This window comes from Carya illinoinensis, chromosome 14, assembly GCF_018687715.1.
Source record: "Carya illinoinensis cultivar Pawnee chromosome 14, C.illinoinensisPawnee_v1, whole genome shotgun sequence".
Classification (NCBI taxonomy): Eukaryota; Viridiplantae; Streptophyta; class Magnoliopsida; order Fagales; family Juglandaceae; genus Carya; species Carya illinoinensis.
In genome coordinates, this window is record NC_056765.1 from 27,078,622 (window position 1) to 27,091,765 (window position 13,144).

General features: G+C 33.0%; 1 protein-coding gene across 2 annotated transcripts; it reads right to left on the reverse strand.

Moving 5' to 3' along the window:
• Window positions 1-3,265: 3,265 nt before the first annotated feature.
• On the reverse strand, window positions 3,266-9,699 carry LOC122294525. 2 transcript variants are annotated; one of them, XM_043103323.1, is made up of 8 exons: window positions 9,424-9,699; window positions 9,206-9,246; window positions 9,055-9,118; window positions 8,517-8,705; window positions 7,741-7,812; window positions 4,701-4,876; window positions 4,481-4,599; window positions 3,266-3,532 (listed from the first exon to the last, which is right to left on the reverse strand). In XM_043103323.1, exons 1-7 carry the CDS (start codon window positions 9,559-9,561, stop codon window positions 4,482-4,484), a joined length of 798 nt encoding a protein of 265 aa, XP_042959257.1. In that variant the 5' UTR covers window positions 9,562-9,699; the 3' UTR covers window positions 3,266-3,532; window position 4,481. The 2 variants fall into 2 exon arrangements, with proteins under 2 accessions (XP_042959257.1, XP_042959258.1); XM_043103324.1 differs by having other exon boundaries at window positions 9,055-9,113; window positions 9,424-9,520.
• Window positions 9,700-13,144: the final 3,445 nt, after the last annotated feature.

Genomic DNA, 13,144 nt, shown 5'->3' on the forward strand with positions numbered 1-13,144 from the left:
CTTGAGATTTTAACAAATGGCCATTAATGGGCACTCACTAACTCACTCATTTGAATTTATGATTTTACAGTTAGGTAGATTTGAACAGTGAGTTGAGATAAAAATAAAAATTAAAAGTTAAATAAAATATTATTTTTTAATATTATTATTATTTAAAAATTTAAAAAATTAAATTATTTATTATATTTATATGAGAATTTAAAAAAATTATAATAATTAAATAAGAAGAGATGAATTGAGATTAATTGTAAATATATTAAGGGCCTTATTTGTTGGATTTTTATAATAATTATTATCTAATTTTGTTAAATATTAAAATCTAAAAATATAATTATGTAAATGCTAATCAATGGGCGCTCATTAAATGCTTAAACATGCGTTACAGAGGTGATCCAATAAATATTTCGTGTAGAGTGTAATCGGCCTACTTCGATTTTGAATATATTTTAGAATTGATTTGGCTTATACAAGTTTTAGATTTTAAAAATGGTATCGGACTAATTTCACTGATAAATCAGTACTTTCAATTTTATCAGTTTTGGACTAGTTTGATCTAATTTTTCTGATATATTATATAGTATATATATTATAGTATAAAAAATTAATATAGCCAGAGAGATTATATAAAATAAATTCACAAATTGATATAATTTCATAAAATCCATTAGGTTTATTTGATAATAAAAGTAATTTTACAATTTGATGCGTCAGCGTCACATTAAGTCACATCAGTTTATGAGTTTATTTTTGTATAATTTATTTGTGGCTAATAAAATGGTGATAATATAGTGATAATATATAGTAGTATATTATAATATAGATTATAATCATATTATAGACTATAATGATATATTATAATATAATGTTATGAGATAGGAGGGGAGCATCTTGCAATCCAAACACAACCCAAATAGTCGCCTACTTAATTGACTGTTCTTCAAACAGGTCATGAAAAAATCAAAGAAAAAAACAGAAGAAAGACTATCCTTCCTGCCCAATGAACCTTCGTTAGTAATGTAATGCATCATCTGACAACATGGTTGCTACTGCATGGTAGTTCACTCTTAAAGCCGTGAAGGACTCAAACAAAGCATTCTTGTATGGCAGAATGTTTTAGAATCTCTCCATTTAAACCAACACATTCTACAAAATTTGAACATTTCTGTTTTCACTTCAATTTTCAGAGCAGAAGTTGTTCTACAACGATTGGTATTCCAAAAGGGGTAATGATACCCTTCCCCCTGTTCAACAACTCCTCTACAACCTGACTTTATTTTTTTATTTTTTTTATTTACTAATTTCCAACTTTTAAACCCTCGTCGAAACAATTCCCCTTTTCTTTCTTAGATTTAAATGAAAATCGAAACAACCCCCAACTATGCACCCAAACTTGGATTCTGAGGAAAATAGCCACCTCTAGCTGCTCCGTTCGCCGCTCAACTGCTTCATCTCATATGAGGATCTCTCTATCAAATTGAAGTAGATTGCTATGATCTTTGCCGAATGGATCATAGCCGAATGGAAGTTGTATAAAATTTAGGGGTTTGCATGATAACTTAATTTTGTTTAATAACAAGCCAGCTTTCCTTTATAATTATGAATAACAAGGCTTAATCATGCTTGAAATCCACAATTCAAGTGGTGACAGATTCAGGCTGGAATGGCCTTGTCATTGCAAGTAGGGGGGGAGTATCGGCCGGTCTGTACTCGCAAAACCGACCAGACCTGTCATTTCAAACCAGTTGGTCTCAGTCTGAATTTTGGTAGATTTACTAACTTCGGTCCGGTCCCGATTTAGGGATATTTTACCTTGGACCAGACCGAATGAATAATATATATAATATATTTTATTATTTATATAATATTTATAATTGTATATAATTAATTATAATTTTTATCTAACCTAATAGGCTAATATTTATAATAATCATATTTATAATTTTATACTAATACTAATATTTATACTAAAACTAAATTAATAATAGTCTAAATTAATACTAATATACTATTATATAGTTATATAGTATACTAATCATAAATTCATAATAACTAAATCATTATAAGTCTATTACTATATCTAATAGTATTAGTATTAGTATTAGTTAACTTAATATCTAATATGCTAGTATTAATATATTAGTAATAAGATTATAAATTTCTAAGAGTATTAGTATTAGTTAATTTAATATGTAATATGCTAGTATTAGTAATAAGATTATAAGAGACTAAGAGTATTAGTATTAGTTAAGTTAATATCTAATATGCTAGTATTAGTATTAATAAGATTATAAGAGTATTAATCTTATTTAATAAATGAATATAGTATTACATAAGAGTATTAGTAAATGTGTTGGGTTTGAAGACAATGAAGAAATAGAGTAAATTAGTAATACTAGTTATTAGTTATTATCTATTAGTACTAGTGTTATTACATATTATTAGTTATTAGTTATTACATCTAGTTAATACTTATAGTATTAGTACTAATGTATTATTAGTTATAGTAAATAAGTTAATAACTATTACTAATTTACTATATACTAATAGACTAATAGTATTAGCGTATTACTAATATATATATTAATATATATAATAGTATACCATTTATATATATATATATATATCACAATATAATTACATAAATATTAAATAAAATACCATTAGATTATAAAAAAAAAAAAAAGAAAAGGCCAAGGATAGACCGAACGGACTGGACAGTCCCGGTTCTTAGGGAATTCAATCCGGTCCACAAAATCTCCCTGAACCGGACCGAACTCCCCCCTATTTGCAAGTGACAATCCAGTTTTGGTAAGAGTTTTGGGCACCAAGGTGCGGACCATGTAGGATGATTGCACCCGAGATTCATGATCTAGGAAACGAATATGCAGGAGAGAATATGCCATCCAAATATGGAATAAGAAGCATTCCAATCGTATCGTTTTTCAAGAATGGAGAAAAGAAAGAGTGTGTGATTGGTGCGGTGTGATTCTTGGATATCAAGCTCAGAGAGAGAAAGATGGCGCTATTGAACTGTGGGTGAAGCTGCTGGAGCTAGGCGCTGCGATGGTGATTTTCCTTGAAGTCCAGGCTGTTACGATTTTCGTTTAAATCTAGGAGGGAAAGAGTGATAATATAGGTACCAAAAATTGAACCCGAAAAGTGTTCCGAATAGTATATATATATTTTTAATTATTATAAATATTATTAAAAAAGTAAAAAAAAATAATATTATTTATAAATACTTTCTAAATTAAAAAAAAAAAAATTCAGATCACAAATTTGGAACGCATAATATTTTCGAAGGAGGGAAAAGGGTGCTGTTTCGACATGGGGCTGAGAAGTTGGTATTAAAAAACAAAAAAGAAAGCCACGTCAGTGAGGATTGTAAAGGCGTGTTGACTAGAGGGATGGGCATCATTACCCTTTCCAAAGTTATTTTACGTCTTAACTCACAACCAAAATCGCAGGCTTACTGAAACTGCCACCATCACGATTCTCTGTACCCATACTTTTCACAAGTCAGTGTCACTCACTGCAAATAACAAGCAAGTAAAGCGGCATCAATAAATAATGAGAAAAGAAAATTCTTCTTGTCATCCTTATATTTCACATATTATATTTATTTTAATTTTTTTTTATTTTTCTATAATAAATATGTAGTGTGTGGATGATAAATAAAATAATTCAATTAGTTTAATAAAAAGAAAATAAAATAAAAAATAAAAAAAATAAAAAATAATATTTTAATATATAAAATGTGTGGTGTAAGATAATGTGTAATATTCCTCAATGAGAAATGACTCTTAGGTCTAAATATCGACTAATTATTTAAAAATAATAATAAATATAAAATTTATATATAAAAAAATAATATTTTAATAATAAATTAAACTCTTTTTCAAGATGACTATATAACCCTGACATATACTACAATCATATATAACATTACTCATAAATAATAATTCCATCACGGAAAAGAATAGATGCTAGGATCATCCATCATTATTATCCTAACGGTTCTTATATATATCATAATCATCACATGCTATAGATCAACTTCGATTGTTTGAGTATTAAGAATACCTTAACACTTTTAACGTACTCCACTATTATTAATTATTTTATTATTATTTTTTATTAATATTTATTATTTTTTTATTATTATTCAATATTCTATTATTACTTTTTATATACTTTTTCAATACTATTCAAAACATACTTCAACACTTCTCAACACCCAAACCCCACCTTAGCCATGAAAAATTATTAGATAGTTCTGAAATATGGATGACTAGGTACTCTCGTCCTGTCGTAAAATGCCTTACCAATAAAATTGTTTATATAAGCACTAATTTTAAATGTAATGGCATAATGTGATAGGATGAGAGTACCATATGTCCATGTTCCGGGAGTACCGAATAATTACACCTGAGCTATAACCACTCAACAAAACAGCAAGTTGAGAAATTGCATTGGCTACCTCATTTCTCTTCCAAAAGAAGAGATGTGCAGGAAAGAAGGGATGACAGCTCCTCCTCATTAGCCAAACCAAAGCCTTGCCATCTTATTCTACCAAATTTATCGAGAAGAAACATATACCTGCAGAGTGAAAATGCCAACAAATGGAAGTTTGTTAACTAATAAAATAACTTACATCTGGCTCTCCACTAAAGAAGCTAGGCAATGGAAATCTTTTGTACCCGGTGAGAAGGTTCAGAATTTTCAGATCTTTTCGGAAGTAATAATGGTCACCAAATGAATATACAATCTGCTTCTGAAGTGCATCCTTCCCTCCATAATTAGATTTCTTCATCATCCGAAGCAGCAGCTGCTTAATAGGGTTCCAGCATAAAAACCAATAGTCTATAAATGACACCTGCAAAAAAAAAATAATAATAATAAAAAAAGAAAAAAGAAAAAAAAAAATTATTGATGATCTAAATATAAAAATTCGTAGTTGTCCACTATAAATTACTAGAGCATCCTTTCTCTCAAAAAAAAATTACTAGAGCATCCTGAATATAACAACAAGACATGCAATTTATTATATACTAATGTTTGATACTTGTTAACTAAAACCAATGAAAATGTTTGTTACTTAAAATACATTTCTATTCATCAATAATGCACCCTTGTATCTCATCTCGAATGAGCCAACCATGTAACAGAGTACCTGGAATATTTTGCTTACAAAGTTTTTTGGACAATTAACTTTGCTTCCAAAGTTTCTATTAATATATTTTTTTCCAAAGAAATTGGCTGCACTAGAATGGTAGTGTCAAAATGGGTCTTTAAACAGGCCTTTATAAGTGTTTGTATCTGCATTACAGGAACCCTCTCTACTGGTGTTATTTTGGATGTTTAATTGTTTCAATCATATTGCTACTTTAATGTTCTGATCATTAATAGAATCCTAACGATTTTATGCAGTTGTACAGATTTTATGCAGGAAAGAAAACCTAACGAACATATCAACCATTTCATGCGCACAAGTCACAATTTGACTGAGAAAATACAGTCACTATCCAGCAACTCCAGTGACAAACAAGGGAAAAAAATGTCGACATAACAACTCTGGCACTTAAGTCTTGCAAAACATCTATTTTTTCTTTTAAACAAAATGAATAATTTCATTAATGAGAACAATAGGCATAGCCTATGTACACAAGACGTATACAAGAGTCGTCAATTGTCCTCATTGCCATCAGGACCATTGACAACCGATACAAGAAAGTCATGGACACTTGGTCCACTAAAATCTATCGCAATTGACCATTTAAATAAAGTGTTAGGGACCACCAAGGGTGGTGGCTCAATGGTCCTGGGTTACTCCCGTGTGGTTTGGCATATACTAGGTCTTGGATTCAGCCTGAATATGGATTCGCTTTAGACTTAGTATTAGCAGCCTAAGGATTCATTGCATTCCCCAGTAAGGTTGGGATCTAGGCTATGGTTCAAACTCAACTCAAGGGAGTGTTTGCACTTCCCACCATCTAGGCTCAATTCCTAGTAGGTAGGGTGCTATTATGGTCATGCCCAGGTAGTGGGCGTCACCTCTGGTTGCTCCCTCCTACTCCTTTTGATAAAAAAAATTTGTGTGTTAAGGAAGAAGACTCTAAGCTCATCTGTTGTCTGCTCATGATCTATGAAACTTCTATCATTCATTTCTCTCCAAAGGTACCACATAAGGCTTAACGGGGCCATCTTCCACATTGCAATAGTTTGTGGATTGCCATGTAAGACTGTCCAATTTGCTAGAAAGTCAACCAACCTTGTAGGCATCACCCAAGCTGATCCCACCCTCTCAAAGAAGTTGTCCCATATGGTTCTGGCTACCTTGCAGTGTTGAAGCAGGTGATCAACAGTCTCCCCATACATTTTGCACATGCAACACCATTTCTTCACAATGATTAATTCTAAGTTGCTATGATAAGAATCTTCCCCAAGGAAGCTGCCCAAACAAAAAAAAGCTACTTTTAGAGGCACCTTAGTCTTCCAAACACTCCTCCAGGGAAAATCATTAGTACAAGAATGGTATGGGCCTCATAGAATGAATGGACGGTGAATTTTCTTTTGTTTTTAAGAAGCGCTAGAGAACCTATTCTACATCCCCCCCCCCCCCCCCCCCCCCCCCCCCCCCAATTCTAGTGGAGTACAATAAATTATAGAACTCTGTGAAAGCATCAACTTCCCAGTCTTGTGTTGTCTTGGAAAAGCTGACATTCCAAGAAGGAACACCATTGGAAAGTCCCAGAAGATAAGCTATTGATGCCTCTTGCACTCTTGCAAATTCACAATCCCATACATTTCAGGAAATCTTCCTTGAGGACTCTCTCCACACCATAAATCATGCCAGAATTTTATTTTACATCCGTCACCACCTCAAAGTGAGCATCTCAAGTGAAAACCTCTCGTCCTCCTCTAATATGCTTCCACAACCCCACTCCATGTGAACCTTGCATCTCAAGCACCATCCACCCCAAGCCCCACCAAACTTTGAGTCAATTATAGCCTTCCACAAAGCCTCCCTTCCTTGATGGTAGCGTCACAACCATTTCCCCACTAGAGTTTGGTTGAAAACCAGCAAGTTGCAAACTCCCAGCCCTCCCCTTGATCAAGGCATAACTTTGGCCAATTCAAAAAGTTAAATTTGAACTCATCTTCCATCCCTTCCCATAAACATTCATGTCCTAGCTTTCTCTATATATTTGATTTGCCATCTTTGTGGGGAGCAGAAATAAGGAGCAAAAAGAAATACATACATACATACATACATACATACATACATACATACATACATACATACATAAAATATAATTCTCCTGGCTGTGAGGTAAAATATGACTTTCCACATATTGCCATCAGGATATACGGTATTCATGGGAAGGATTCAGGTTTTCGGCATGCTTAACCAGGTGGTGAAGGGAAATAAATGGAGTAATTAGAGAGCCCACAAGCCCTTGCTTCTTCTCAGAAACTCTTTTTGCACATTTATATGCAACTTTAAAAACAAATGGTAAAAACATTAACTGAACTACACTTGCATTCAACAGAAACTTAGACTGACCTCCTGAATCTACAAAGATTGGAAAAGAGAACGTGGGTACGATAGATACAAAGATGAAGGGATCATATTCTGCATTAGATCTCATTGATCTTAGAAAACCTGTAACATTGGCTATTGTCCCTCAAATACAAGGAGAAGTAATTGAATGAATCATATATATAAAGTTTTTATACCTCATATAGCTGAACATCATTTGAATTTCTATAAGTATCAAGAAAAGGTCCACTCCAAGAATCAATCATTGCCTGTCAAGGAAATAACAATGGATTGTAGCAGCAATAGCAAGATAAAAGAAATTAAAAATACCAACCAACCAATTCTCCCCCTTGATTATTAATAAAAATTTTATTAGAGAACAAACAAAGGAGTAAGTACCCCAACCAACCAACCAACCAAGTTAATTTTCGAAGATATAGGATCTGGGCAATTCTAGGCTTTGGAAGAAGAGGGAATTAGTTCATTCATTGATACTTGATAGCTAGAGAACTTAATTAGTGGAGTTACATAAAACACAATCAAGTGAGAGAGAGAACTGAACCGTTATGGGTTAAGTACATAATCGGTCCCTAGATTTTACAGTCATCCTTTTGCTCCTCAAGTTATAAGTTTAATCATTTTGATCCTTAAAGTGCTAACTATTCCCAAGTAAGACCCTCTGTAAGATTTCCGTTAGAAAAAACGTGATATGCCATGCATCGAAAATTACTAAAAAAAGTTCTAAAATTAGGGCAAAACTGAAAAAATAGAGATATCCTATGTTACCATATATTCATCAACCACTAAACATATCGCATGCCTTTCCTCCATATTAAAAGGTGTCATACAAAACATCAAGAGTAAGAAGCATATTCAACTTGTTGCATTCACTTACAACAAGAAACAACAACCAGAATTTGGTGCAGCACCTGCTATATTCGTGCACTGCACAAGAGTAGGTAAAGTTCTATACCTGGGAATTTGCTCGGAATGAAAGACATATCAAAGATGCCTTTGGGACGGCTGCTTTGTCTGCAGCAACCATATCTCCATTGGAAGTGATAGGGAGCTTCAATGTTTTGCCATCAGAGTAGTTCACTTCTAAGCCAGGAAACTTCATGGCTGCCACTGCAGGAATTATAATCTTATTTGCTGTTGCAATCTGCATACCACACATAGGATCAAACTAGGCATAAACTCACACCAAAAAAATGAACTCTGCGGCTCAGTTGCAATCTGCATACCACACATAGGATCAAACTAGGCATATTACTCACACCAAAAAAGTGAACCCTGCCGCTATCTCAGCACACTCTATAATCATCCCATGTACGCTACAGAAAGTGATTTTGAAATCCTTTCAAATCTAATATAGGACCACATCATTCCACCTCTACCCCTACACTTATACACTATGCAAACCATTCCTTGAAGCAAACGGATAATTAAAATTCTCAACAAAATTTTTATTAGCCCAGCAGAAGATATGGAATTGTGTGCTCTCTACGTACCTTACCACCATGTTGATTGAGCTCTGAAATATCAGCAAAGTATCCCCTGTTCATCTCATCTGCACTGTCCTAAATCACATTAGCAATTACTTAAAGAATTTCCACATAGAGAGAGTCTCTAAGAAAAAATAATTAGAAACAGGAGACTCACAGCCGAGCACGCTCTTTCTCGATTGCCGCCTTGTTTCCCAGCTACAGTCAGAATATTTTTTAATAAAAAAGAAAGAAAGAAAAACAGAATTGAAGTGTTAGCTACTGGAGGAAAATGACGAGAAAACGAAAAAAATTTAGAAATTTAGCTTCTTTAGTTGTCTTGATTTTACATTATTTAAAAAATCAAACGGCAAAAGAAAAGAAACATGAAGATGCCTGGTAAATGTCGAGGAAGCGAATGGAGGACCCTTGAGCCAAATGCTGTGAAGGAAGCAGGAAGAGCTTCTCTTGGTGTCTCGAAAGCCGAGCACTGAGCAACGAAGATCGGGGTATCAATCGCTTCAAACTCTGCATCCTTTTAATCTGAATCTCTCGCCTCTGTGTGTGAGAGAGAGAGAGAGAGGAACCCTGCGACGAAGAACTGTACACTGAACTAATAGCCTCTTCTCTGCAGACTGGGGTTCGCAACTTCGCATAATGCTTGGGTCAAAGGCAAGGCAACACTACCTTGACAGTATGGGCCTAATTCTTATAAAATGGACAGGTTCAGTATGTTTGTATTTGGGTTGGACGTTTCTATTTGAAAGCAAAATGGGCTTAAGTGTAATGGATTACCTGGTGGGTCAATATTTTCTGATCATTCATCTTCTCTTTTGTAGGTATGTTTTATTTTAGAGAAATTCTACTCTTACGCCATACATCTTTACCTAATCAATATATAATTTATTATTTTTATCTTTCTATCTTAATGTTTAAATATGTATGTTTAAATAAAAGAACAAAATTGACAAATCATAAATTGGTGAAGTGGAAGTGTGTAATGTAAGGCTTCCTTGTAGATAGGGGTGAAAACTTTTCGGTTCGGACCAAACCGAAATGTTTAATGGTCGCTTTCGGTCCTAGTTGTATGGAGATTTCAAGAATTGGTCCGGTCTTGGGGTGGGGTTTTTTTACCCCATACCGACCATATTATATAATTAATATTTTTTTTTTATAAATTATATATATTATTTTATATAGTAGTTGTATAAGTGAATTACATAATTTTCATCTAGCCTATCACCATTGACAATATAAAATGTTAAATATATAATTATTATATGCTATCAATTAACTAATATGTCATATGACTCATGATAAATCATAAATTTATAATATTATATGCAAAGGTACATATTCTATTTTTTTTCTTTTATTTGGAGTTTGGATAATATTGTCTTTTTCAATTTTATTTTCTCTATTTTTTTTAAGTTTTTAACTTTACTATGGAGAATGGATAGATAGCGATAATTTTGATAAATTTTCCAAATATTTTTTTGGCTATTTTTATGTACAAAATGTGCAAATAAAATTAAATAGTTGTATTATTCCAAATTATAAAATTTGTGGACTTTTTTGATATTAATGGGCCGAAAATACACATTTTAGGCTTTTTTGTATGCTGATGGAGTGATGAGCTTTTTGTATGATTGAATCCCCATTTTAAACTAGCCGGATTGATAGTTAACCTGATTCGGTCCCTAGGGGCTGATTAGTCTGGTCCAGTTTGGAAAAATGGTGGACTGAAATTTTTGATCCTTGATCCTCCAGCCCTAACTGGATTGTACCAGATGTTTACACCTCTACTTGTAGCATTTTTCTTTATTTTATTTTCTCTTATATTAATGCGGTTCAAAATATAAAGAGGAACATATAAAACCTGATGTCACAAAGACAAGAAGATTGACAATTCTTAAAAAAAGAAAAAGAAAAGAAGATTGGCAATTCTTTTCTTTGGGTAGAGTGCATCATCCTTGGATTGTATGTTCCTATCGTTTTATTTAGAAACAAGTACCAGTGATGAAGATGCTAAATTATTAAGGAAAAAAAAAATTATATCCTGCAGTCCTACACCACACATCTGCTTGTGGTGTAGGGCTGTTGAGTAGAAGAACTCTAATAATTTTATTCATTCTACATCATTTTATTATCTTCAAATGTACATATTGATCATTCTAAGTGGTTGTCCATTTAAGTGATACAATATAAAATTGCTTAATATGTGCCATATTAGCATATATACTTGAGAATGACAAAATTAAAGATAAAGTGTAATATTGCTCAATAACTAATTAATGTTAATAAAGAAATTGCATTAATTTAGCCAGAAGGTTAGTGGATAAAGGAGCGATTGAGTTAGGGGTGCTGCCCTGGTCCTGCCCTTAGCACCTCGCATAGGCGGGGTGCAGTTTAGGCCCCTGGGCCTTGGCCTCCTCCTCATGAGTGGGGCCCTAGTTCGGATATCGAGGGGCGAATTAGTCCTCTGGTCCACCTGGCCTCAATGGGCCCATTGGCCATTAGGTGCAAAATATATTTCTAAGCTATTTTTTAGTTCAGATCTATAATTGAGTCTAATTTAACAAAAAAGTATTTGAATAACAATTAAATACATAAAACAAAAAATTAGAATTAAATGCATAAAACATAAAATTAAATAATCTCTAATATATTTGCTATGTTCTGACTAATAATTCTAAGTTATTCAAGTACTATAGACTATTACACATTAATCTAAAACTAATACAATCTAAAAATATTACAAATTGTTAAATAAATTGAAAGAATAACATAAGTTCAAGATTTGGAATACATCTTTAAAAAAGTAAGCAAAAGTAACAACATTAACATAAGCTTGTAGCAAGATGAGATGGTAACTCTGAGTGGCAAGTGACATTATAAAATCTGAAAAAAAGGAAAAAAAATGAGACTATGAAATTACATGGAGTCATAAAGTCACAAATACCTAACATGATGCAAAAGTTACATAACAATTAAAATCATACAAATCATACAAACTCAAAGCACACGAGCTGTTTTAAACCTCGAAATTACTTGGGTTTCAATTTTGAAAATTGAAAATTGAAACCCCAAAACAGTATGTGGTTTCAAAATTGAAACCCCAAAATAAATTAGGTTAGGGGTTTCATAATGAGCCTGTAACCTAATTTAGGGTTTCAATAAAAAATCATCATACAAAGAATTAATTAAATGAGATGAGATAAGATAAGAGTTGAAAGTTGAACAAAATATTGTTAGAATATAGGTTTTTAATATTATTTTTATTTTAGAGGACCTAAGATTGAAAAGATGCTCTAAAGGACTTGCATTTAAGGTAATGTGATTAGAAGTGCGTAATTAATTCTACATAACCTAAGTTGTGCGACATCGAATCAATGTCACCCAATTTTAGGATTCAACTGCACAACTTAGGGTTTAATGCATTTGGCAACATGATTAGCATTAAACGCAAGAACTCAATGGTTTGTCAGGAAAATGGTTTCTTGCATAAACGAATTAGCCACATGCCTATAAATACTCCATAAATTCATGGTAAAGTTTCTGAATACTTCGTCTACTCTTTTCACTTTAAGCTCACATCGTTCATTGCCTAACTTGAACTTTGAAGCTGTACCCCCCCCCCCCCCCCCCCCCCCCCCCCCACCCCCCCACCCCCCAACCCGGGACCAAACCGGCTAGATTTCTTGATCTCCTTGAAAATTCATTTGATGCATGCTTAGCTAGGGTGGTTCTAGTAGTACTCGGAGACTATATCGATAAGGTTAATAATAGATTAGGATCTTGTGCTAATGTTGCATGATTCTCATAAAGATTTTGATCTATATATAGCATTTCTTCTCGCTTGAGCTATCAGGATGAGTAGTGATTTTAATCAATCTATACCCAAAAATAAAAAAAAAATCTACATATATAATTAGGGGCTAACCCAAATTTCAAACGGGTTGCTGATCAACTACTTATATCACATAATGTGTTTGTTATTGCATTTTATAAACCCTATGGGATTGTAATTAGAAATGAGTTGAACACTTCATGAATTGAACCATGCCAATTAACCAGCACTCAATTTTGGTCTCCTTATAAGTCAGTTGAATTTCTT

Excerpts from the sequence above, each read along its gene's own strand:
- LOC122294525 (XM_043103323.1), bottom strand. The coding sequence starts at position 9,561 with ATGCAGAGTTTGAAGCGATTGATACCCCGATCTTCGTTGCTCAGTGCT. Across the intron at positions 9,247-9,423 it reads GCTTCCTCGACATTTACCAG|CTGGGAAACAAGGCGGCAAT; the intron begins GCATCTTCATGT and ends TTCTGACTGTAG. Across the intron at positions 7,813-8,516 it reads CATTCCGAGCAAATTCCCAG|GCAATGATTGATTCTTGGAG; the intron begins GTATAGAACTTT and ends TTTCCTTGACAG.